Genomic DNA, 26,625 nt, shown 5'->3' on the forward strand with positions numbered 1-26,625 from the left:
GCATTTCATGGCTCCCTCTCATCCCACAGGCAGCCTTTTTCCCTAAAGGAAAGAATCTTACAATATCATTTTGTGTGACATTCTTTAAATATTTTGACTTAACACTCCCCAAGTACATTCATTTCAGTCAGACTGTGCACATGTGGGTTTTGGGGGATTGTTGAGGTTTGGGGTTTTCCAACCTTTCCCTCAGCTTGATATTCTGCACTCTTCTAGGAGCTGGCCATTGTGATTAAAGATTCTGCTTTGTAATGAAAGCAAGCAATGTACTTCAATGCTGAAAGAGAGACAGCAAAAAGAGGCAGCCAAAACACGTGGTGATTCTTATTTTCTTTTCACAAGTGACAAAACAGCATATGCAGTTCAACACCCAGGATCAGTTAATTTTATCTGGAAAAGCAGCTTATGTAAGTTCCCATTTGCTATGATTACAACCCCCATAACACTAATTTCCTATGTAAAGCCACTGTGGTGCCCACACAGATCATCCTTACACTTTGGGATTATGGGCATGGGGCAACCTAAGTCACCAGTTATCAGCCTTTGTTTTATTTTGCAGTACATTCATGATTCTCTATCCTTCCAATGGCAAATACATCATGCTTGCTTGGCAGTGCTGGTATCTGATATTCCACAATTACCTCGGTTCAAAGTGAGACAGTAAATGCACATTTGTGTTACTCTCCCTTTAATGCAGTACAAAGCTGGACACAGCTCAGAAAGAAACACCTAAAATCCATTACGTATTTATGAGCATGTACAAATGGGTATTTATCATGTTAAAAGAGAACCATGTGTTAAAATGAAGGCCAGAGCCCAATAAATCTTTTTGGATGAAAACCCTTTTCAAAAAAAAAGGAATAAAATCATTAACATTTGCTTTTGCCAGTAGAAACGTTTGCTCATGAATCTTCTGGGAAGGGAAAGGCATTTAACCTTTTTACATGCCATTCCCTCAGACATCTCTGACCCCAATGCAAAATAGACAACAAAGATTCCCAGCTCCACAATGCTGATTAAACTCTTGTATGAAACATCTGGATGAAATTTTCTTGGCAGCTGATTTGAAAAGTATACAAGAAGCAGAACTAGGGAGCAGCCATAGTTCAGCTTAGTGACACCAAGATGATGCTATGCAAAAGCAGATTTTACCTTGAACACAAACTCCTAAATATAAGCCTGTGACAGTGCAAGCAACCTCATTAGCAGAAGAAAAATAAATCCATCTTCTACTCTGCACACCAGTATAGAGAAGGCAAATGGGCTTTGAAAGAAACCCAACTTGACAATCTTGCTTCTTTTAATAAAATAATAAAGGGCTTTAACAGTTTACCTGCCTAATACCTAACTTCAATTGACAGGTAAGAGAGAAGTCACCAGTGCCCTTAACTTCCAAAAACTATTTCTTACATTGGTGAATGATTTCAAAACTTCTGTGGTTTCTGATGAACTCCTCAACAAACTGGATGTATTGCTTTCTTACTTAGTGTCTCAGTCAGTACACCCCCAGGCCTAAATTAGGAAGTGACCTGTAATTTTCATAACCTGACATTCAAAATAAAGGATATCTTGGCCCTCTTCTGCCTGACCTTAAAGAGCCTGTCCAGTGCAGCTCAATAGACTGTTCTCTTTTAAAAATACAGACCCTAGAATTCTCACTGTTTCCACATGTACAACAGGCCTAAAAATGAGACATTTTCACTGTTGCTATTAAATAAGCAGCATCAGTGAAAAACCTACATAAACCAGGCCAACTTTACTCTGTAGCTGCTGGGGAAAGGAAGGCAAAAAAAAGAAAGAGGAAGCAGCAGCACAGAAACAGCCTTAGAGTCTGACAAAAAGGTGCAGGAAACAGGAAAGTGCAGGGAACATTGTGCCCCACAGCTGCCAGGCCAGGAAAATTCCAGAAGGAAAACGGGTAGAGATCCTCTGGCCTTTTCCAGAAGCCAAGGCACAGAGTACTTCAGATTTATCAGACTCACCCAGAATAACAAAATGAAAGCTTCAGCATTGCACAGAGCCAGCAGTCTGTAATTTACTGTAGTTGAAGAAAATTTGATGGGGTATGGGAAAGGCTTTGACTTTTTATTTTGGACACTGCTGTAAAGAAATAGATTATTAGTATGTGTTTAAAACTGATTGGTGAATATTTTTAAATCATAAAGAAATTAACACAGAGACAAAATCTGGTCTAAACATTTTATCTCCAATCCAAAGTTCACATTCTAAAGCACCCCTATTCTTTTTGCTACACCACTGTGATCCCAGTAGAGCTAAAGGAGGGGCACCTATTCAAATTAGTACTGCTATCACTTCCTCTCTAAATGAACTTCTCCACAAACACCTTGTCCTATAGAACTCTTTAGGTTGGAAAAGACCTCTAAGGTCATCAAGTACAACTGTTAACTCCATGTTCACTGCAAAACCCTGCCCCTAAGTGCCACATCTATGTGTTGCTTAAACACTTCCAGGGATGTTGATTCTTCCCACTTCCCTGGGCAACCTGTCCCAATGTGTGACCACTCTTCCCATGACGAAATTTTTCCTAATAGCTAATCTAAACCTCCAGTGGTGAAACCAGTCTTCAAAATTCAGGAAAAAAAATCTGTCAGAAGAAATTTTAGCATGGAATAAGAATAACCAACTGCAATGCAGACCAGAAATACAATCACAAAGTGTAACAATAAGAAGTAAGTTTGAAGCTGTTCTTCTTCTATCAAAATAAATAAAATATTGCAAATATTTTTTACCACATTATTCAGTACTACCACTGGAATGGTAATGAAAGAAAAAAACCAGAAGAGATTATCCCATGTATAATCCAATATTCATCAATAACAGCAGAAATAAGCTGTCATGTAGAACATCTACATGAGAGGGCCACATCATTTGTCCAGGCAGGAGCTAATATTGATGTAGATTTAGGGTAGGCACCTGCCAGGCAAGCCACTGTAACTCAAGCAAATTGAATTCATGGCTAAGAGAAATAATTTAAGACTACTGCATCAAGGGAAAATCTGCCATTTTGTTAAGACCCTTTGACATAACCAGTGTTTGCTCTGCAACTCCAACAGGCACCTCCCTCTACACATTTGGTCTGCACCAAATAGGGAAGGTGTGCTAATATTGTGAATCCAGCAATTTGTATGCAACCAACAAACAATTAAACCGAGCAGTAAAAAGCAGGTGATTGGAAAACATGGAACCAAGGCTTACAGTGTATCAAGAAATGTCCTTACACTTAAAAAATTATAATGCACTCCAAAATCCATTTGTTCAGGCAATCCATGTACAACAGAAGGCACTGTTATCCATATGAATCTATCAATTCTGCACAGCAAAAACCTGAGAAGTGCAACTCAATTAGATGCAGCCTGGCCCCTCCCGGTCATCCAGGTTCCTTGAGGACGAACATTTCCTTTCAGTCCATCAAATTATAAAAACACCACAAGAATTTGTACATTACAGTAGCTGGTTAGAAAGAGCATTCTGGTGGGGGAAGCACACTGCTATTTCCCAGAAAACCTTCAGCAGCATTAAATTACCCTCCCCTATCACTCGGAAGTCACGATGATTTCAAGAAAATGTAATGATGAGACCCTTCCCATTGACCTTTGTAGCCAATCCTTCAGTTGCCACCGGGAGTATTTCCAGCAAAATTAAATGCTGTGATCAGTCCTTTGTTGTCAAATGTGTAGCCACTTTGTTGTTCTATTGTCTTAGTCTCTAGAATTCAAAGAAAAAGGATATGAAAAATAAGTCTACAGAGAACAAACACGTGATGACTCTTACAAAGTAAGAGACAATACAGCTCAACTATGAATGCAAAGTTATGGAAAAAACTCTCAGCTGAGTCAAAATTTCATTCCCTAAATGCAATGACAGGAATAAATTACACTCAGGTTTTCTCTGAGGGCATAAATGTGCACACCTCTACAACAGAGTTGAGAAATTAATCCTTTACCAAGTCAGTCTATGCTACACTATTCTTTTTGATTAAATCTGAATTTATTTTCCATGATGCAAGCTTTCTACACATCTAAAACATCACACTAACTGCAAGGCAACATAAGTAGCTAAAAAGTTAGAAAACTTTTAAACATAATAACTGATAGTAATCTTCATCAAATGCCTGGCTGCTGATAGATATTGCCTTAATTTGTTCTTCATTTCAAATGTCAGATTGTTTAAAACTAGTTCATACCCTGTTGAAAAAAAACAACAGCACAAGTCAATGAGAAGGCAATTAATTAGAAACAACAGTAAACTTACTCTGAATAACACACACTTCCAGGCAAGGAATAATGTAATCATGATATCCTGCTCACGCTTCCTAGAAAATGTTAATTAGCACAGAGGTGGTTGTTACAGATCAGAAGCAGTTCCAACATCTCTGCAAGAGCTGAAAGGGGCCCAGGGAAGTGACTCACCTGCAGCAGTTCTCCTGTGCTCTGCTAATGTGTAGATCTCCTGCAGCTGTTTCTTCTGATCCTCACTCAGAGGTGCAGTCAGGGAGTGGTACCAGGCTGCATCCCGGCTCTGCACCGCTGTCAGGGCAGCAAGGGAGGGAAAGGGACCATCAGCTTACACACAAGTTCATTTCAGAATAACAAACCACATGAAATTCTGGCTGGTTTTAAAACAGAATCTGCACTGCAAAACAAGATCAGTATTCCTGTCGGTTTTCTTTGCACAGAATTCCCACTCTAATAGAGGCAATCCATTTTGGGGGACTTAATTACATCCTCTGCTTTATGAAACAGAACGTTAACCATGTGGCCATTATTCATGGACAATGTGAATTGAATCTTCTCATTTAAAACTCATATGAAAACTAAAAGTAACAGGATTAGTGAAACAGGAAAGGGAGAAAATAATTTCTCCATTAACATCAAGAAGGTGAGAAATATTTCTCTATATACGAGTCTCTCTAGTGACCAAGCCCCACTTATTTAGGCTGTGATTGAAAAATTCTGAGGGAGAATGTGAAGAGAATTAATCTTTGGCTCTATTTGCTGTCATTTTTTTTGCAGCACTAGTAAGCCAAAAAATTGTAGGACTAACGTTAAAAAGTGAGATCAGGTTTTACCATTTCAGTAATCTAAACCATTACTCATAACAAAGAAAAGGGTTTTCCCCAGTGATGACCATAAACATCTCCAAATTAAAGCATGATTTCATCATGTTATATCATTCTGCCAATCAGCAAACACATACTCAGAAGTGCTTGTGTAAAAAACTGGTATTCATCAACACCATTTTCAAGGTCAAGAGGTGTGCTGAACCCTTCAAGAGCAGTCTCCTCCAGTGCATCTTCATCCCAGTCATCATCATCATCATCATCTTCATCCTCTTCCTCTCCACCTCCAGCACTGCCACCTCCTCCTCCACCGTGGTTCTCTTGCATTGCCTGGCTCACTTCATTTGTCTCATCCTCATCGCTCGGTATCTCTTCTGCAAAAGCATTGATATGGTTTGTAAAACAAAGTTTAATACTACAAGGAAACAATGACTGATGAATTAAAAACAATTAGTAAATCTAGGTTTTGGCTGGAAAGGGGAACATCTGTTAACATCCCTTCCCCAAAATCTTTAATAGTCTTATGTTAAATGTTAAAATGTTTCTTACATTCAAGATCAGCTAAACTTTTGTTTCTACACAGACTCGAGGAATGTGGAACTGCCATCTTTTTTCTTCTTTCATTTATGCAGTCATTGTGCAATTACAGAGTCCAAAATTTTTGAAGAAACGTCTTCCAAGAAATGGTCCATCACTCTTTTTAAATTACAGAGACTTGCACAGAATTCTCAAATGTATATGAAACCATGAGAAATCCATCTGCAGACCAACTGTATGCCTTCTCTTCTTGAGTGTTGCCTTATTTGAACACCTTAAGTTGGTGTTACCTTCCATTCTGCTTATGAAACTATGACGCCCTGATTTAAATGCAACTACAACCTGCAATTCTAATACTGATTTTTCCTAATTAAGGAAAAGCATTTCTGACTTATAATCAAGATTTTAAAAAACCAAAACCTTCATTTCAAAACCTGCAGCTCTTCCTGTGTTAGCAGTTTAGAAAGAATAAAGATGACTATAGATGCAGCAAGCAGGGACTGAATCACAGGATAGAGATTTGAACATTTCTGTGCTGTTTCCATACTGTAGTCCTATGCAGTCAGAAGAATTATGTGATTCCATTACAGAACAATTATAGGTGACATGTAAGTGGATTACATATTATGCTTAGGTCCAATCTGATTTTCAGACCTCAAAACATCTACTCCTTGTCAAACACATTTGCCTGCAATGCTGTGGATAATTCCTTCCCCTCAATTTCCTCAGTAAGGCATTCTTTGATGTTTTTTCTCTTCTGGCAGACACAGAGGTTAGAGGCCTGTGTGCTCAAGGAACCTCAGCTGTCTCAAACCCTACTCTGCAAACAACCTTCCATTTGGACAAAGATCTGCCAGGATCTCCCTCAAAATTCAGTCAAAAAGGTCTTTCAAATAGCTGGGTAGTGGAACAGCTTCTTTCCAGGAAGAATATACCTAGTGGAATCCTGGCAAACTCCTGCTGCCTATGTGAGAAGACAGTATATTCACAACCCAGAAGAATACACCTGCAAGTTACTCTTGAACCAATACTACCCTTTCACAAAATGTTAGCTGTTACACCTTGAAACATTTTGATTACACACTTTGGGAGGAAAAACCAACTCCTAAGATGGTATTTCAAGCACCCAGTAAGCTGAGCTATTTTCAGCAGACTAATGAGTCTTAAAAACGAACTGCAATTTCTTACCCCCTTTAAATTAAATCCAGACAAAATCCACAATGTGAAAAGGGGAGATTTTACCATTATCTTCTGCAAAGTGTTTTTCATCTTTAGCATGATCCTCGTGTTCTGTGAGCTCTCGTGAGGCGCACACTTGTTTTAAGCCCAAGAAGAGGAGGAGGATTGAAGGAACAATCTGGGCAGCCACAGCATCCACTGCAGGTGGTCGGTTCTGCAATTCCATTAGGATGCTCAGTCCTATTATACACATCTTTCTGTCATGGAGTCTGAAACAAGACACAATTGTTAGACAAAACCAGATTTTTCACTTCAAGGATATACAGAGACCATTAAAATCTTGACATGGGCAGAAGACAATGTCTCAGAGTCTATATTCAAAGATCCTACACAAACTATTTTCTTCATTCTGAATGCAAGTTTCCCACTGGAAAGTACTCATCCAAGAACAATTAAACAACTTTCAAGCACTGGTCAAATTCCTGGAGCAACTTTTTCTGATTACCAAATGCAAAATTTGTAATGCTAAATAAATACTGTTTAATAATTATGTAGACTATCTTGTCTTTAATAAAGCATTTGATACAGATTATCATTATTAAATAGGATGAAAAATTAATTTGCCTTGGTTTTGATAGCAGTACTGTTTCAGGGATGGAAATTGGCAAAAACTATTAGTGAAGAGCAATGATAAGCAGGAATGCATTGAATCACAGGGTGCATTTATGGAATGCCCCAGGGACAGCTGAAGTTAAATTATGAGAAGTCCATCAGAATGGCTTATACATATTTCAATATACAATTTCTAATGCTAACTTCAGACACATTGCTAACTCTGGTGAAAGCAGGGAAATAATTCCATCTTATCGAGAGTAACTGGCAGTATACTCAAACTGGGAACTTACAAATGAGCAGCCCTCCAGTAAAACAAACTGAAGACAATTGAAGGGAAAGAAATTAATTGAATTAGTAGCAGAAAGATTTTTATGGGACCACAGTCAGGAAACTAGGTAAGAACCTATGCTCTTAAACATAAGAATTGATTTTCACTTCCAGAAAAAAGAATTTTTGCAAACAAGACGGAAAAAACATCTCCAGGTGCCTCTGCAGATACTCTCTGGTTCTTCTTTACAGGAAACATCAGAAGTAGTCAACTTGGAGCTAACATTACAGTATTCTGCCATTATGGGCTTGAGAGGAGCTTTTTTGTTCCAGCTATTCAATTTGATGCTGACAGTTTCTGTGCAAGCCTTCTGCAGCAAAACCTAGAGAAACCCAGCAAACCTCCAGAGCTGGGAGAAAATGGCCATCCTCTAAACTCTTGGGATACTTCTATTACTGAACCAGTTTTACTTTGGAATGAAAAGAATACAAGTTGAGAGAGAAGAAATAAGATGGGCACCACAGGCTGCAATAAAACTGACAGGGGGACTACCAGCTCAATCCACCACTTCAGAAATCACTACAGAGATAGAGCTTTTCAGTGCTTAGGTAATTTCATTACCTAAGCTCCTATATAACATGCTACTGAACTACTATATCCTTTAAGTAACACAAGTGATCCTGTATTGTAGCTTTCTAAACTTTACTAGTGCTTAAACAAGGTTAGAGATCTGGAGGGATTTCATGATACCTCCCATGTTGTTACTCCTGTTAGGATTTACTGAAGTGATTCATTCTCAAGAGTAGCTGACAACAAAAATAAATTATATATGACCATGCAGAACACTATGATCCCAGCAGACCTTCCAAGAACAACAAAGTCAAGCAGCATATCAAATGACACACTTTGTCACCTTGGGTTTGGCTGCTTGGTTACACGTGTTGAAAACCGCACCAAGGTGCAAGCAGGAACGCAGCATTCCTGTAACCATAATCCTCTTTTCACATGGCATGGGTCACAAAAGAGGGCCTGCAAACCAGGGAGACTGAGATAGAGGAACAGGGTCTGCTTTCATGAGAAAAAAAACATAAATCCCTTACTCCTCTCAGCTGAAATGACTTACTCCTGCATGTTAAAAACAAGCCGTTCGCTCTCTCTTTTTGCAGACCAAAAGCCAAGCTAAAGATAATGCTACCTATAAATGAAGGATAGCTGTTATCTGGAGAGTTATCCATCCTTAGTGCAAATACAAATGTAAAAAACTTTCTTTACCTCCTCTTTTAGTCAGCACTGTCAGCCAAGTGTGACCCAAGCTCTGTAATCTATGCTCAAGATTTCTATCCTGCATTCTGACACTGGGAAGCCATGAAATTTCTTCAAGACCCAAATGTACAAAGAAGCCACATGCACCAGAGTAAACTAACAACTCTTAGCACTACTTTTTATCATACATTTGAAAAAGCTACCATTGCACAACACAAATTGCAAAATGCAACAGTAAAATGTAAAAAAAAAAATAAATCTTAGTCATTAATGGCTTAGCTTCATATGAAATTATCATTTTGGGACAGCAAATCAAAGTACAAGAATGAAGCCCTGCTGTTTGAAAAGGAGTCATCATTGGGAAGCAGCCCAAATGATCAAAACCCACAGCACATTTGTCATGCTCCACTTTAAAGCTGCTAAAGAGAGAAGTTGCAGGAATGAACACATGTCTTGAGAATATGCATGATATTAGAAGGCCCTGCAGGACAGCAGAAATTCAGGCATTGAGCCATCTTTAGTGAACCTGAGCCAGAAGGAGACTTTTTTTCCACCTGCCAGCACAGAGAAACAGCAGGAAAAGCATCTGCCTTGCCTGAAGTTCAGTATTCTACTATACCCCAGCTGTATTAAGGACTGAACAGGCAAAACAGAGTTTTATGTATTTTCATAATAGCAAAGAATGGCTTCAGGACCATTCCCTTGCTATCAAAAGGCTCATTATTTCAGCACCCTTCCATCTGCTCAAGGGAGCCTGGATATGATTCTTCTCAGTAATTTGTGCTTTGAGATCTGTACTTATTTGCACAGAAGCACACAATAGCCCTCCCTAACAATCAGGGACTCTGCTTATTCCTCAATGGTTTATCAAGCCTGGAGTATTGAACACACAACACACAGCCCTGCAATGCACAACTCCAAGCCATGTCTATTTTTAACAAGCTGTGTGTGGTCCTCATAATCTGCAGGACCTCTTCTTGCTAACACATATTTCTCTAATACAGCACAAAGGATTTTAAAATCTTTTGTATTTTAAACCAAGCTGAAAGTATTTCAGAAAAAAAATGCTAAGCCTTTCCTTTTACTGTGAGAATCAAGTTTCTCTCTTTTACATCAATCCAGTTCCTGGACAAACTGCAAATAATTAGCCATTTCCTTCTAGCTGCAAAGTTGGAACCAACAGAAGACTGGGATTTTTATGTACAACTCTGAGAAACCTAGGAGTTTTAACTATCAAACTCCTATCAAATATATAACCCTCTTCAGCTTCAAAAAACCCAAAAGCACTTACTGAGGGTTTTTTTGAAGCAAGTGAGATTTTATTTTCATCCTAGTTATGACAGAAGAATTTTTAGTATGAGAATAAGCAGAAGTCATGCAGATGTTTCACCCAAACCTCAGCTGTCAGTAAAAAGGTAGAAAGAGGTAAGGAGCAAATGTTTCTGCAAAAGGCCTTCCAGTGTGAAGTTACTGCAGAAAGCATTTAGAAATACATTCAATATCCTGTGGCATATAGGCACTATCAGCACACAACCACAGATATGTGACTTCCACTATGACATACTGAATTTATGCATGGTCTTACAAGGAATTCTGAGTTCTCCTTGTTTGGCTAATTTTTAATATGTCAGCTTTGTAACACTTTTTCAATAGTTTCAATGGTTTTAATAAAATGGAAGAACAGCTACTTATCTTACCATAACTGCTTTTCTCCTGCATTTTCCCCACGGATTTCATCTCATGTGTTTGCATATGCTGCTCCACAAACACTGCATTCTTTTGGCAAACACCAATGGCTCCAGCCTGAGCAAGTGCAGCCATGCACAACCCTGCTGCTGGCAGAGCACAATCTATGGGGACTAAGACTTCACAGGAACAGAAGAAAGACATAGAATCATAGAATGGTTTGGGTTGGAAGGGACCCTAAAGGTCATCTAGTTCCAACTCCTCTGCCATGGGCAGGGACACCTTCCACTAGACCAGCTTGCTCAAAACCCCATCCAGTCTGACCTTGAACACTTCCAGGGATGGAGTATCCATGGAAAAGAGTGTGAGATTTATGTGGACAAGGCATCTTGAACAGCCCCTGTCACCCCCACATTCCAGATTTCCTGCATGGTTGACAAAGAAATGACAGCAAGATTCACCTGGTCCTTCACATCTGGAGGTGGATCTCCTTTGATCTTTTTCAGTTTCTCTAGGATTTGTGAGTCTACCAAATTATTTGAATCTGGGCCTAAAACTGCCTCTTAATGGAAAGTGAGCTAAGTGTAAACCAAAGCAACAAATGGCAGCTGAAGAGAAAAAGGGCTGTACAAATAAAGGTGCCCACTGCTCTCTGATGAAGACGTGAACTTGTTAGGGGGGGACCCAAGAAAGGGTTTCAAGAACACCAAATTTTTTGCACTTCTGTCTTTTCCTGTTCAGTTAGGCCTCTGAATTTGAGGCTCCTTTAATACTCCTAAGAAAACAAACAGTCTGCTAGAAGCAGTGCTCTCCTGAGGGAAAGGGAGGAAGTCCCTTCCAGCACATCACAGCCTCACCAGCAGTACCACAGCAAAAGCCCTACCCTACATCTGGGAGCCACAAAGTGAAGAGACAGCACAGAAGGAAGAGTGACTTTTAGATTTAAGCAATATTACAGATAATTATTCCTCTGCTGGTGGCAGCAGATCAAAGAGAGATTTCTAACCCTCTGCTGCCATTCAAGTGCACTCTGGGTAGAATGATGGGCATGACAACCACGTATTTAACTTTTCATTTTCACAGGCTTTGTTAACCTTTGTCTCGGCTCCAAGTACGAGTTTATTTGAACAGCAGTTTCAGTAGCTGATGCTTTTTGATGACCAACACAGAAGAACAGAAAATTTAGCTCATAGTAGTTCACAGTACTGAGATTGGAGCCTATCAGACCCTAACATTTTTCCTCTCTGAATCTGACTAGCTTCCCAGTGAATGCTCCAGGATGAACTGTTTCAGACTACAAATCTCTTTCAGTTTATCATCTGTAAGGAATACCTTCTTTCCTACCATCTCTGTATTTGCTCAGCATGTGAGCACAAAGAGATGAAGCTCAAGAACTTTGCTTCAGCCATACAAGAAAATTGGTACATGGAAATCCTAAAATGTCTTGCCCTTTTCTAAAGCTGGTAGATATAAAAATAATTTAGCAATTACCAATAATATTACCACAAGGTGAGGAAGAAGCAACTTAAGGAAGACACCCATCCAAGCCTATCCATACCCCTGCAGGCAGGTGTCAGCCTCCAGTAGCAAAACAAAACTCAAGCAGGAAGGTGAGAGGTAGCTGTTAACTCCATCTGTCTGCTTTGCCCTTAACTGGAGGTGAATCTCCCAGTTAAGACACCACATCTCAGCTGAGGGGCAAGCACTGGCCTTCACCTCTGCTCAGCATCAAGTGCAAGCTTTGCTAGGTGATGACAGGCTTTGCTCCTCTTCATTAACTTTACAAATGCTCAGCTCCTGCCTGAGTGCACAGCAGTGCAGCACACACACATTCAAGGGAGGTCACAGTGACGTTTCAGTTCAGCAGGATGTGAAGAAGTCAATGGCACAATGATAAATATGCAAGTTGATTGTGAAAATTCATTAAAATCAGAATTGGGGTTCACTGCAAAGAGTGATTTTTTTTTTTAATTAAATGGAGCAGTTAAAAATAACTTACAAAATCCAGAACAGAAAGCATGTACACAGTGTTTCAGATAAAAAGTTAACATGTTGTTTGTTATAAATGGTAAATACAGTTACTGGCTTTTGCATCTATGTATTAGCCTTTGCAAGCTATTGTCACAAAGATTCTGATATAATATAATTTGAAATTCCTTTTAACTGTTTTTTGGTATAATATAGTCTGCCAGTTTATGTATGTACCACATAGCTTATATAAATAATAGTGTGATAAATACATATTATATCTTAGACCTTAGCATAATATTAAAATGAAAACTGAGTAATGTATTAAAATGCTTTTATTTGTGTAACTAGCCCAGATAATGGTGTGAAATAGCCAGGTTGTTTCTCACATTTGTGGACCATCTTATCTGAATGATAACAGTGACAAGAACCAGAACACCAAGAGAAAAAAATTTACTACTGATTCTCCAATTATTAAAAAGTGTCACAACAACAGAATGGAGCCTCAAGAAGAAATAAAACATATTGATTTAATCTACAAGATGGCATGTAGACAAGTCAAAGATTAAAACCAAGCAAAAGAGTTTCTAGAACATGTAAACTCACAGGAATATTTAAATATGTATAAACTCTTATGAATATGTATGTACCCCCTGTAACATAACAGTATATAGAGAACATTGTTTTAAGCCAACAATGTGTTTTTGGCAGATTGCCAAGCACCCTAGTGCTGGATATTGTCCCTTTTATTCCTTACTAAACTTTTAGAAGTTTTCAAGAGTATCATAGTTTCTCACATTGTTGAAATCCAGCTGGTCAATATTGAATATTGTAAAAAATAAACCTCTCAATACTTGCCCAAAAAAACAGTCTGTGTCATTCATCCACTGGTTTATGAACTGTGCAGTGATGGGCTCAGGATTGTGTGGAAATCTGATGTTCTCCAAGGTGTGCAAAAGTAGGTCAGGATTGTAGTAGAGCGCAGCTATGGCAACTTGAAGACACATGGTACGGAGCTCGCTCGTTTTAACTCCTCGAGTCAGGCGCTCCAGAACAGCCTCCACAAACAGGGGAATACACTGGGCACAAAAGAAGACAAAAAGAAAAGGAAGGGAAAAAAAAAAAACTGTCATTAGACATGTTGCCAGATAATACCAAATTTTGTAATATTTTTACCAGAATTATGTCCTGAGTTATCTGAAGTTCAGGTATAGAAGAAAGGAACACATTCCTTTCACTTTCTAGCCTCTGATCACACACTTATAAATCTTCCTCAAAACAGCTCTTCTCTGAGCTAAAAATTGCAGTGTTATTCTGAGCACAGGGGAGAATATTTCAGGCCTTTGGTGGAGTTTGCTCTAGCATGTTGAAAAGATTTAGAAAAAGACTTAGACATTCTCATCTTTGAAGAAGGATACTAAACTATTTCAAAACTAACAGGCATTAGAAATTGAACTACCTAAATTCATAACATAGTTAGAAGATTTTCCAAGTGATGTTAGATTTTTTATAGAAGTGTAAAATGACTTTATTCAGATAAAAGCAAACATGCACAAATTTCTAAACAATGAAATAAGCACCTTCTAAACACATGTATATTTCAACGGGCACATTTATACATTACAAAAATTTGGCAAGCATTACAAAAGTTTTAGTTTATGAGTTTCAGTTCAGTGTGCAATCATTTTAATCCATAGAGTTGTACAACTCAATTAAGCCTTCCACCACATATTTATTTCAATGCAAATACATTGAAGTCACTTTAAACTCTTCCAGATTTCCTTTAAAAAATAAAACCTTTCAGAGAATGTTTTTATCTTCAATTACTTCAGATTTACATGAGCAAAGTTATATCACTTTCAGTGAAATTAACTGAAAATTTATAACTGAAATCCATGGATTGCACTGTGGCAACATCAAACATGGTGTGTCAAGGTAATTTAGGCTCATTATATGAGTCCAGAATTTGGCCCTTAATAGGAAAAAGACTACTTTCTAAAAAGGTGTCCTAAGAAACTCTGGAAAATTGTGATTATGTTTCTCTCTGCAATCACAAGCAAGCCATACTAAAAAATCTGCATTTCTAAATGCACTTAGTAATTTAAAACATCAAAAAGTTCCTATAGCTTGGAGAAACAACAGCAGTTGGATATGTACAGTTAACCTCTCAGCCACAGTAGTTTTAACTATGTGTTTTGCATCAGAAGGGAAATTGTATTAAGAGAAAGCAAAAAGCTACAATCTTGCACAACATACTATGTCTTTGTCATTCAGTCCATATCCATTTTGTGGCCATGCCCACTAACATCTTGTCTCAAAACCAAAAAAAACCCAACCTTACAAACTTTCCTGAGCTCATTTACTTCTTTCTCCCCAGTGTACATTTCCCTCAAATTCTCTAACTGCAGCTGTTTCTCTCAGGAGTCATGGATCATTTGAAAGCAATAAAAGAGAAAACCTGTTCAATATGAATCACCTGGTCAATACCCCGTCCTTTGCACTGAAGAACAATCACTTCTAGGAGTTTGGCTGCATGGCACTCTGCATCTTCTCCTGCATCTCCTGTCAGTACCTAACAATCAGAGTAACAATTTATCAGTAATCACTGACAACACTGAAAGCAAGCGCTCCTGTACCTGCATACATCCAAAAATCTCTACACAGCATATACATATGTATTCATGTTAAATTCTGTGAGGAATTAAGACACATAATTCATCTCTACAGCACATAAACAAGGATTAGTAGTGGCTAAAGGTGAATTTTAAAAACTAGAAGAAATTACTGTACTTCTTAAAGAATGTTATATTATTTGTATGTTCTCACTATCCCTTTTTTAGAATGAAGTGTCACTTAGAAGAATCACTGATGTTCTCCACATGGTGCTTCCATTCTTTCACTTCAATTCTAATAGTCACTGGCAGGTTAACAGCGTGGCAAAGTGAAGTGCTATGTCTAGGCTAGTTTCTGATTAAGAACAAGATGTATGCAATCATTCTGTGCGTAGGCACATACAAATGAAACTGAGTGCTTCATCTCAATACATTTCAACCCCATGGTCACTGTCAATCAAACCTGACAAAAAAAGCAAAATTTTCACAATCTAATAAACACTCCAAGTTTCTTAAAAATAAGCAAGTAGCTAGATGCTTAACACTCTCTAATGCCCCAAATCAGAGGAGGACTGCAGCATGATCTCATACTTTATTATACGTGAGAGACTCAGCATGAAAGAGAAACTAGATAAATGTAGGAAGAACTTCAAATGAGTTTGCACCTTAGCTGACAACCAGAGAGTCCAACTGCAAGATACACAACCCAAGGAAATCAGGCTTCATTAATTCCCTACCTACCAAAATAGCTTTCCATGGAAGAGAGTCAAGACAAACAGCAACTTTCTCCCACACAGCCTTTTGCATGTAATTTTCTTAAAGTATGTCACTTAAAAAGTGTGAAGGTGCTGTGTGTGCTCAGAACTGAGTCAAGACTAAAATTCACTTAGTTCTGAAATGCTTGGTCACCACGTGGCATGTTCAGGTCACTCAGCTCCTCTAATTGTTATGTACCAGTGATAAGAACAACAGTAAGAATCAGAAGCCTTACCTTTTTACACATAGAGTAAATGATTTCTAAATGCTTTGGGTTAGACAGCAAAGTATCAGTGTCAATAGTCACATAATTATGCAAGAGAGGCATCATATCTGCAAAATATGGAGAGCAAAAGAGAAAAAAGTTACTAAAAGTACTAACCAGAGAGGCAGTCTTAAAAAGGGGAATTCATTAGGTGATGTTCTTGAATATGGTTGGAAATTCAAACTCTGATAGTCTTTCCTGGAAGAATTCTTCATAAAATGCACTATGCAGGCTGCATTCTTGGAATTAGAGCAGGACTACATTTTAATGAATCAATTTGTATTTTCACATTAACTTTGAATATTCAACTTTCTTTGAGTTCAGGACCCCTACAACAACTGATCACACTGACAGATTTGCTTTTCCTACTTAAATATCTCCTGTTGCACTCCCACACTCAACAGATGAGCAGGGCATGACTCAAATACATGATCATTTTAAACCTTGGCACTAAATGGAAGAGACCCTTATCTGCTAGAGATGAATTCTCAAACAGTAAAAATATCACTAGAACAGAAGTGAATTTACCTGCAAAGTATTCAAAGCAGTCCTGCTGGAAAACCTCGTACAGAACACCTAAAAGCTGCCACATCTGAGGTGAAATCATCTGGCATGTTAAGCTGAAGGCCAAGGACAGAATTTCTTCATAAAACTCTGCAAAAGACAATTTGAAGCAGGGTGCTTTACAAAAAACATTTAACTTGCAAATACCTTGAAATCTGAAACCAAGTCCTGAGTCATGTAACAACTAGAAGACAGCAATTAGAAACTAAATCATACAGAGAAAAATAAAAGAAATTGTAAAAGACTCTTTCAGACAGGCCTTATGTTGGCTATAGTTACAATGATATGCATAGTTTTACACTGTAAACACACACCAAAAAATATATCAGCAGCACATTAAAGACAATGCTTCTCATTGATTTACTGCAAAATATATTTTTTCCTCAGTCTTTGTTTTTTCTTGAAGGCCTTATCACAAAAGTGTAACTTTTAGTGCAGCATACTGATGAAGCAGTAATTTAATTGCAGACCATGTCCATAAGAGACTAATGTAATTTAGACATTGTCCTTTAACACAATTAGTCAGAATTATAATCAGAACAGCATCTTCAGCTTTTGACCTCCAAAACACAACAGCCAATCTGACTAATGTACAAGAGTAGATGAGGCGAAATTACAATGGTAAAGTAATGGCTTATTCTTTAAAGAAACACACACAAAAAAAGATAAAATTCTGTTCTGAAAGATAACAATAATTAATTTACATGATTTTTCATATCTCTAAAACATACCTATCACGTGTTTCTGCAAAACAAGGCCAATGATCTGTAAACAAATGCTCTCGAGCTGTTGAGTGATCTGAAATAAAAACATAGAGCAGTTTATTTAAAAAATTAGAAATACAGCAATCAAATACATGTATTTGACTAATTCACTTTGAGCAGTTCTTCAAATCAAAAAGGCTTTTATCATTTTTAAATGCTGAATTAACAATCATAATATTATGAAATAAGGTCTCACTGATGCAGAAAGAACCTCTTTACCCTGAATGTGTGATTTGTGGGCATACATTGCACCATAACTGGGAGACCAATTCCTAGGAATTCAATCCAAGATATTGCCGGGTAAACTAAAGATATGGGTCATCACTGTAAAAAACTAGGTTTATGCAAAATATTTCTTTTAAAATTCTATTTTAACAGTCTGTAATACAACTAGCCAGTGTGAAGAAAATTAACTCTACCCCAACCAAAACCAGCACATTCCAATGAAGTGTTTACCAAGTAAGGGCTAAGAATTTTACCCTTGGGACATAAATTCCCTTGAAGTTGAAAGCTGAAAATTAATAAATCACAAAAGTAAACTGGGCTTTAGATTCCAATCTGTCAGAGATGGCTTGGTACCATCCCACTGCAGTAAATGCACATTCATGGCAAATAATGCAACACACACAGAAGTGCTTCCTGTCATGCATGAAAAAGTACCAAGGAAAATCTCACCTCCTTGTGATCTTCCACAACTGTCAGGATTGTGTCAATTGTGTGCAAGATGCCCATGGCCATAACAGTTTTGTCCTCTACTTCCTCATATTCCTCACTCTGAAGTACTTTACCAAATATTTCAGCCTGTGAACAAAAACAACCAGCTTGACATTCAAGAGCAAAACCATGTTTCTAATTTGTCATTCAAAACCAAGGCAGTTAATGCAGCAGCAGCAATGCCTTATCTCTAAGAGCTGTCAGCACTGAAAAATATTCTTGCTGCATTTGAAAGGTGAACACAGCAAATTAAAATCTCCTCTTTTTTTTCAGAAGTCTACGTCAAGTAATTTGAAATGCTAAATAGTTAGATTGTGGCTCATTAAAAGCAGTGACACAAATCAGCGTCTTTGAACAATCTATAGGTTGTAAAGATGCTTCATACAGAAAGAACCCCACAAATACTGCAAATACTAAGGTGGACTCTTGTAAATATTACTTTAAACAGTGTGTACTTCAAGCAGGGTTCATTAAATGTTCAAAGTAGGACATGCTTCTGCCTGGAGTGGTCATTTAGTATTGCTCTCACCAGGTGCTGGGTCATGTCCACAGCAATAGTGGCCACTTCCTGGCTGTACTCATAGATCATCTTCTGGATTACATTGGTGAGATCATCGTTCTCTGTCTCCCTCACAATGTGCAGGAGCTCATGCATCACTGGCCTCACATAAGGCTTCACATATTCCTTGGCTAAAAGATGAATAGAAAGCAGGTGAAATCAGCTATCCATAAACACAAATATACAGCATCTTCAAACTGCCAGGTAGCTGACTACTCTTGAACAAAATAAGTTTTTTAAATTTGAATTCACTAAAGAAATAAAATAGTCAAAAACATACCCAAGGCAATTTTACAGTCTGTAACTCGTAGACAGAGTAAATAAATTGTGTAATATTGAAATGCCACCTACAGCTAAAATCCACTTTTGAGGGAACACTTGCTCTCATACATAAAGCAGTGCTCATTTTTAAACATACACACTGCTTAAGTTCACTAAAAAAACCCCAAAGATGGGTGATATTTACTTTATAAAAACATGCTGATTCTAACTTCTTTTACATCATAAAAACTTCAAGTCAGAATTTTGGGATGTAATGAGCAAGTGAATCTGCCTAAACATGATAAAATATTCTGAAATCTATGTCTTCAAATGACAGAAATGTTTAGATAAATCTGCACCAACCTCCTTGTCTTGACAAAAAATCAATAGATCAGTGTATACAACTGATGAATCACTGTCACATACCCTGCTCTTGGTTGCTTATTAAGGTCTGAAGGGCTATGGCTGCTTCTACTTTGACAGGCATCTCCTTATCATCAATCAGGCTCTTCTTTGTCAGCTCTACTGCATTCCTCAAGTTTAGCTCATTGTGAAATTTCAAAGCACTGAATGAATGAAGTACCCAACACGACTGCAAGGCAAAAAGAGAAGCAAGTTAGGGACTATGGCAATTTTAAGCATTTTTAACTGAGTCAAAACCGATGCTAACTGTCTCCTTGCTTGCATGCATTGCTTTTTTTCCCCCCAATTAATTATGGTGTATTCTTTCATTAAATGTAGCACAGGCATTGCACTCAAGCAGTTCTTTATTGTACTTTCCCAAATTCCAATATATTCAGTGTGCACATAATTTGTATTCATTGCTTTGGTCCTTCTGGGGGAAATAAAATCAGAACAAAACAATGAAAACTGTTTGTCCATGACTGATATCAGCACTTGGGGATTTTCTTCAAGCAACACCCAAATTGATGTTACCTACTTGAGGAAATCCTACCTACTCTTCACAGCCATCTCTGCTAATGAAAAATGGCCACAATTGCTGCTCAAATTCCCAAGTTTGATTGAAGAGGTGAACATTAATACAACACCAACCCTACATCCATTCCTTTAACTGAAAAATCACTTTTTAAAAACAAAATTATGAAAACATACAGCATAAGAATCTTATTTCAAATTTTACTATGTATTTACCTAATTTCTTTCAGTAACATTCAGAATGAAATCAAACTGCAAAGGAAGGAACCGAGGCAAATACTGGAATTGATGTAGCAGGTGAACTTACTCGAGCTCTGAGGTATCCCAGGTTAGACATGAACAAGGGAAACACATGATTCTGCAACATCAGCTCCATTTGATCCTTGAAGACACTCTTCTGATGGAGTAAGGAAAAATTAATTTTGGAGACCATTCATTTCACATACTTCTTTCTAGCCCATAATGCATTTCAAATATCAACCATGGGAAATACAATAGTTTGTCTATATAATAAAGGTATCCTCCCACAAAGAGAGCTGGATCCCTTACCTTGAATAGAACCAACTCAAAAGCACAGCAAGTTTTAAACCAGGTAAGTGAAACAACTGTACATATCATATTTTACTTGGCATTATTCATTACAACATGTAAACTGGAATTTTCATATTATTTAAGGCAATCAATACCAGATGATTTTTTTAAAAAACTAACAAAGATCAATAACCTGGTAATTCCATTCTTCCTACAAAGGAGAAAATATAAATCTGAAGATAAATATGGGGTTAGTATGGAACAGATCTGAGTTTCAAATGAACCACTGTTACTCTAAGTATCAAAACTTACTGTCTTGGACACTACAGCAACAAATTTCATCTTTTTTCATGTTTATTAATGGATGAAAATAATTCCTTTGTGACAGAAATTTTCTTAGCTGGAGAAGGATACTGGATGAGAGTTATCCTTCATTATTCCAACCTTAGCAAATCCCAAGATTCTCACAGGAAGCTAGAACCAGCATGGAGATTTGAGACTTTCCTTATAGTCCCAGAATAATAGAAAAGATACACGCTAGGGATGCTGTCACCATCCAAAGGAATGGTTCAGTGGCAAAGACAGAAAAGGGTGAAATGGGACACTCAACACAACACGAGTATCTTACATGATCACACTTGATTTCACCAATGCACACAGCATTTTTTTCCACACTCATCCCCAGCCTTCACAGAGCAGGATGAAGGACTAAGCAGAGAAAAAACAGAGAAAGGAAAATAGTGCTCTTTTGTGCACACTGGCCAGAAGTTTTGTAGGCTTTGAACTGGAGCTGCTGTGGGAGCCAGGTGGCTCAGGCAGGCCCATTGTATCTATGAGCTCCTTAGACTCAGGATCTCAGTCAGCTCAAGAGCAGAAAGCACTTACAAATCCAGGATTTGATATGGAAGCAGCGGATGGAATGTTTCAATGTGTCAAATTCCAAACACAAGAAATTCAAATTTTAAAGGGGTCTGTGGTGTTTGAGGTTATTACTCTTGTATAAAGTGCAATATAACCTCATGTTTCAGGATTGAAAATTTCAAATAGGAGCAGAATACTGGAATAAATCCCCTTTCTTCCCCACAGGACAGAGATAAATATGTTAATATGAAAATATTCTCACAACACAAACAATGTTTCCTCATTCACTGTTATACTCCTGCATGAGGAAGGATACGTACAATCCAAAATAATCTACAATAATTCTGCAAAAGTTACTGATGTTTCAGGATTTAAGATCATAAAATAGATTGGTAAAAAACCAAATGGTCAGTGCTGGTAAGATGTTGCTCCTAACTGAAGACACATCCTGCACAGTGAGACAATTCAGATAAAATATAATAAATCACTTTTTAAAAGAAGCTTTCAGCACAAGATCACCATTCTCATGCTAAAAGTGATAATGCTTTGTCAATTACTTTTGACATGGAGCAAAGGGATATTTTGGACTCCATCATCTACAAAAGCACCAGGCAAACTGTAATCAATTTCAATTAGAAAGCAACAGTGTGCATTAAATTTGCATTCAGATTGCAGAAATACACCCAAAATTCTGAAGATGCTGTCTATAAAAAATGGAGGAAGGCTCCTTGTTCTTTTCAGTTTTTTTCAAACCTCCCAACTGGCAGATGAAATAAGACTTAAAGCCACTTATTGAAGAGTGAAAAAGTTGGAAAGCTAGACAGCTGTTATGTGTTAAGTAAACCTTTTCCTGGAACCAGAAGAAGCCCATAAGTTAGGGCCATTCCCATAAGTTGGGGAATTTCATAAAGAAACATAGGCCATGTTGCTGATGGAATGCATGTTTGCTTTCTTAACACTTCCATTTTCCCAGTAAAGCAGGAGGGGACCAAGGGACTATCGTGTAACAAACAAACAGAGCTTTGGAAAAACGTGAGAAGGAAATATCTGTGTATAAAATTATGAAATAAAAACCAGGAAAGAATGTCAATATTTTTAAATAAACAGACTCTCATATTCTGATTGCAATCAGAGTACAATCTCCCTACAGATTTTTATAAATATGGCTAAGGGCTAGTCATACTTTATAAAGTAAGACTATTTTAATTTAAATCACAGCCGATAGCAAGAATTGCAAACTTATTTTCATTTCTTTACCCATTTACCTTCAGCAAAATATCTGCTAGGGATCCTATAACATGCAAAGCTCCATCTTTTTTCCTTGGATCAATGTTTGGCTCTGTCAGAATCTGGTAGCAATATGCCATCATTTTTGGTAATACCTGTGGCAGGACAGAAAACGCACAATCCCATTAGTCAAGTTATTTTAATAGCATTGTTTAAACAACTCATATGACATTTTCAAGAAGAAATTTTGTCTTGCTAGAGCAATGTGAGGTACTAAATGTAGCCCCTTTCAATAGTTAAAAGTGTAAAACTTTGGAATTTTCAACTTTTCAGCCAAATTGGTCAAAATTAGATTCATCTCCATGAAATTTCTCATTACTAATAGCAAGTAAGGTATTTTTGTCACTGTGTTGAAGCAAATCAAAAAAAGTGATGAAAAGGCAAAAGGCTCAAACAGCACCTCGCCCACTTTTTCTCTTCTTTTCTGGCGTGTCTCACACATAAATATAAATACATATGTGTGTGTGCATATATCTATGAAAATACATATATTTTCAAGGAGAGCTTGGACTAAAATCTCATAAACTTAATTTGATCTATTGATTTTGGGAGTAGTTTCTAAAGTTGACTAGACTTAGAAAAGTTTCCTGGCAAAACCAACAGCTGAATGTGATTTCCACACTCATTATGTCCTTTTCCAACATGCCACTGGGATGGTCTAAATACAAATTATGAAAATGAGAAGGAGTATCAGTGGACAAGAACTGTTTTGACAATAAAAAAGTAGAAAGGTCATATTCCACCTATTCCACCTAATGTAAAGACTGTGTTTTCCTCTGAAAATCCATCTGGAAATTGAGCTCCATGATTACTGGATGTTAAAATGGAACCTAGAACAACATTTACCATTTTAGCCAACTCTGCTTTCTAGGGGGCTTGCCTGAGTATTTTTGTACAGGTCACTGGAAATACAGAAAGATCTACAGAAAAGTTATGTCCTCATTTAAAGAATAACAATGTGGAATGGGTTTTGTCCTTGCTAACTTCATTGCTGCCAATTTTCACCATCAGTGAAAATTAATAAGGATCAGATCCACTTTCCCTCCTGCTACAGTCTGTGATGCTGAGAACAGCTGTGACAGAGGATGTTTGTAAACCTGGGAAAATCTATTCCAATATATCTATTCCAACCCATTTTGTAACTGGCAGATGCATTTTAGATCTGGAAGAAGAATCCACTTAGTATTTGTACACACCATATTTTAACTCTCCCCAAATTGATAGCATTCAGCCAGGCAACATTTAACTATGTAGCAGCAAGTATATTTTTCAAGACTAGCTTCCTTTAGCATCTTCAAATACATGGGGAAAATAACTTTATTAAGGAAAATTCAAATAATTTAAAGCCACTGGTTTCACACCTCTTTTCTCTTCTTTGCAGCAGTGTAAAGGAGATTCTGGGCTGCTGTTGTTGTGGATGCATAGTCCTCAAATACATCTAAAAGAATAGGGAGAAAAGAGCATTAAAAATTTTCTTTTCTGAATAATAATTTTTTTTTCTAAACCATCTTGGTTTTGGCATATCCCAAAACCTGGATGAACATATAACCTCAAAATTATTGACAGGTTTGTCTTCACTTCCTGGTTAAAGAGTCAGACCCAAGCTTATGTCACACACCTTACTTCTTGCCTTCCAAATCCACTGCCACTCTTCATTCCCTTAATTAAGAATATTCTCTTTATTCATTAGCTCTTTTGAGACCATATACAAGAGATGAAAAATCCTGTCTCTTTTTTTAATTAAAACTCTTATAGGAAGAACAACAATACACTCCAGTACCATCTGTATACCACATGTACACATTTTTGACTTGATTTTATTAAAACCTCATGGGAAACTTTTTGTACATAAAATCTACTTAGATCTGGAGTAGTTTTAAATCTGTTGAAAGGTCAAGTTTTTTAGTTTCATTCACTGCAACTAAACTTCTGCTGTTCATATTGAAAGGGTAATTTATATTTTGAAAAAAAAATCTGTGCTGCAAACATGTTCTAATCCAAACATCCCCACACAAATTAAATCAAACTAAAAGATCTTAAAATGTGACTCAAATTACACAGCAACTTTTCCTGAAAACTTTTAGATAAAACATCATTAGGAAATACTACCAGACCACTGAAATCCTTGTTCCAAACCCAAAAGTGCCTCAAAAAACTCCATTTAATGTACTTTGATATGTGAGTGTAATGTACTTTGAGTGGCTTTTTACCTTCCCACGATACAACCTGAATCTCTTTTTAATTGCCTCAGCTACACATAAAAATAAAATTCACTACTTACACAGAAAGAACTGAATTCACACACCAAATATCAAGGATGTATGTATACCCTAGTGATCAACACTATATTGTAATTAATTTGTTGCATACAAACCCTCCAAGCTTTTAAATAATTCTATGAATATTTAAATTCCATTTTCATATACACTAATCCCAAATCAACTAATTAAAATTTCCCAAATGCTGCATATATATCTCTGTGGTGCCTGGCTTGCAGGAGTTTTCCAGCTAAAATTGCTGTACTTTTAAAGTACCTTTCTCCTTTTCAATGACATGAATCTTTTAATAAATGCAATTATTCATAATATGGCCCTATGTGTTACTTCCAAGATTTTGCACTGTGTCTTTTGAAGGAATATATATATCTAATTATCTTACAATGGAGTAGTAATAAGTGGCAGAAGAATGCTGAAAGCACTGACAATTTTCAGCAGGGAAAGAGTAAGTCAGGCCTCTTCTGGCCAAAGTGAGAGCTGCAGGAACCTGCAGACAGCTGGCACATCTGCAAGCCAGGATTCTGAAACAGGCACTAACAAGGGAGCAAGCCAGGCTGTCTGGGCTGCTCTGAGCACAGAAGTGCTCAGAAGTGAAGTAGGAAAAAACTCTGAGAGAATCATTTAGATCAAAGCTACCAGCCCCATAGCCCAAACTCACCTGATCTGCCACATGGTTTTAACTACAGATTACTGAGATTTAAGAGAAAAGTTTTGTTCTCCCCATTGTTCAGGTGAAAAGAGACATTACAGTGGCCATGCTGATCACTGGAACTACAGGGTACAGTTATGATGAAAGCAAAAAATAAAGCCAAATTACCAAATTTCATGCGGATATATTCATATGGATCCTCTTGCCAGAGCTCCTCATCCTCATCTTTGTAGCACATTAGAGAGAATATCACCTCCTCTGTTATGGTCTAATTTTAGAAAAGCCAAATACATGTAAGCACACATAAAATCAAATTCCAGTGCAGCTGCCCTCCCCCATGCACTAATTTATTAGACTTATTTTTCTGGAGAGTTACATTCCTTTAAGCAGCACTCTTTTATTTTGTCTACCAGAAACAAATTCACATTATTATAGGTACTTTCCTTTTGAAACAGGCCCAGACAGCAGCAGTAGTTATACAATCTATCTTTATAATATTACATTACCACGCACAACATACACTTCAGGACCTGGTCTGTACACAGCAGAATACTACATTCTGCAGAAGGATCTCACCAATGCAATACTTAACATGAGAATGGATTTCAGAGTCCTTCCCCTTAAAAGTCATGGAATTAACTAACCACACAGGGGATCTTATGATATGAAAAAATAAAAGAGCAGGAAGATCACTTTTCATTTGTTCTTTAGTTCACTTATAAAGCATGTCCTTAAAAGAGGGTTTAGCTCCTCTTAGATGAATGTTCTCTTCGTGCACTATCTTTGCACTACAATCAAAAATCTATGACATTTCTGAACACCAGTAACTAATAAAAGCATAGTACACTATGACTTTTTACCAGACTGTAAAAATTCAAATAAAGAACTTATGGAACAGAATCTTTGCTTGAGTTAACATTATCTGCAATAAAGGGTAGTCATATATTGCAGAACACAACCGCATTTGTGTAGAAATGCTATTTTATTTTCCAGA

General features: G+C 37.3%; 1 protein-coding gene across 2 annotated transcripts in view; it reads right to left on the minus strand.

Moving 5' to 3' along the window:
- Positions 1-667: 667 nt before the first annotated feature.
- IPO8 (importin 8) overlaps positions 668-26,625 on the minus strand; it is a 44,090-nt gene continuing 18,132 nt past the window's right edge. Inside the window, exons 10-26 of one of the 2 annotated variants that reach the window (XM_058022255.1) lie at positions 25,800-25,899; positions 24,068-24,144; positions 22,685-22,801; positions 20,335-20,424; positions 19,518-19,683; positions 18,801-18,961; positions 18,233-18,358; positions 17,525-17,591; positions 16,758-16,883; positions 16,200-16,297; positions 15,073-15,168; positions 13,455-13,675; positions 6,860-7,065; positions 5,218-5,454; positions 4,431-4,547; positions 4,273-4,333; positions 3,637-3,726 (exon numbers count right to left, since the gene is read on the minus strand). In XM_058022255.1, the coding sequence (XP_057878238.1) occupies positions 4,311-4,333; positions 4,431-4,547; positions 5,218-5,454; positions 6,860-7,065; positions 13,455-13,675; positions 15,073-15,168; positions 16,200-16,297; positions 16,758-16,883; positions 17,525-17,591; positions 18,233-18,358; positions 18,801-18,961; positions 19,518-19,683; positions 20,335-20,424; positions 22,685-22,801; positions 24,068-24,144; positions 25,800-25,899 (2,028 nt within the window). In that variant the 3' untranslated portion in view covers positions 3,637-3,726; positions 4,273-4,310. Of the gene's footprint in view, positions 3,727-4,272; positions 4,334-4,430; positions 4,548-5,217; positions 5,455-6,859; positions 7,066-13,454; positions 13,676-15,072; positions 15,169-16,199; positions 16,298-16,757; positions 16,884-17,524; positions 17,592-18,232; positions 18,359-18,800; positions 18,962-19,517; positions 19,684-20,334; positions 20,425-22,684; positions 22,802-24,067; positions 24,145-25,799; positions 25,900-26,625 lie in introns of both variants that reach the window. The other variant, XM_058022254.1, reaches the window with a different exon arrangement.

Source organism: Melospiza georgiana, chromosome 4 (genome assembly GCF_028018845.1).
Source record: "Melospiza georgiana isolate bMelGeo1 chromosome 4, bMelGeo1.pri, whole genome shotgun sequence".
Lineage (NCBI taxonomy): Eukaryota > Metazoa > Chordata > Aves > Passeriformes > Passerellidae > Melospiza > Melospiza georgiana.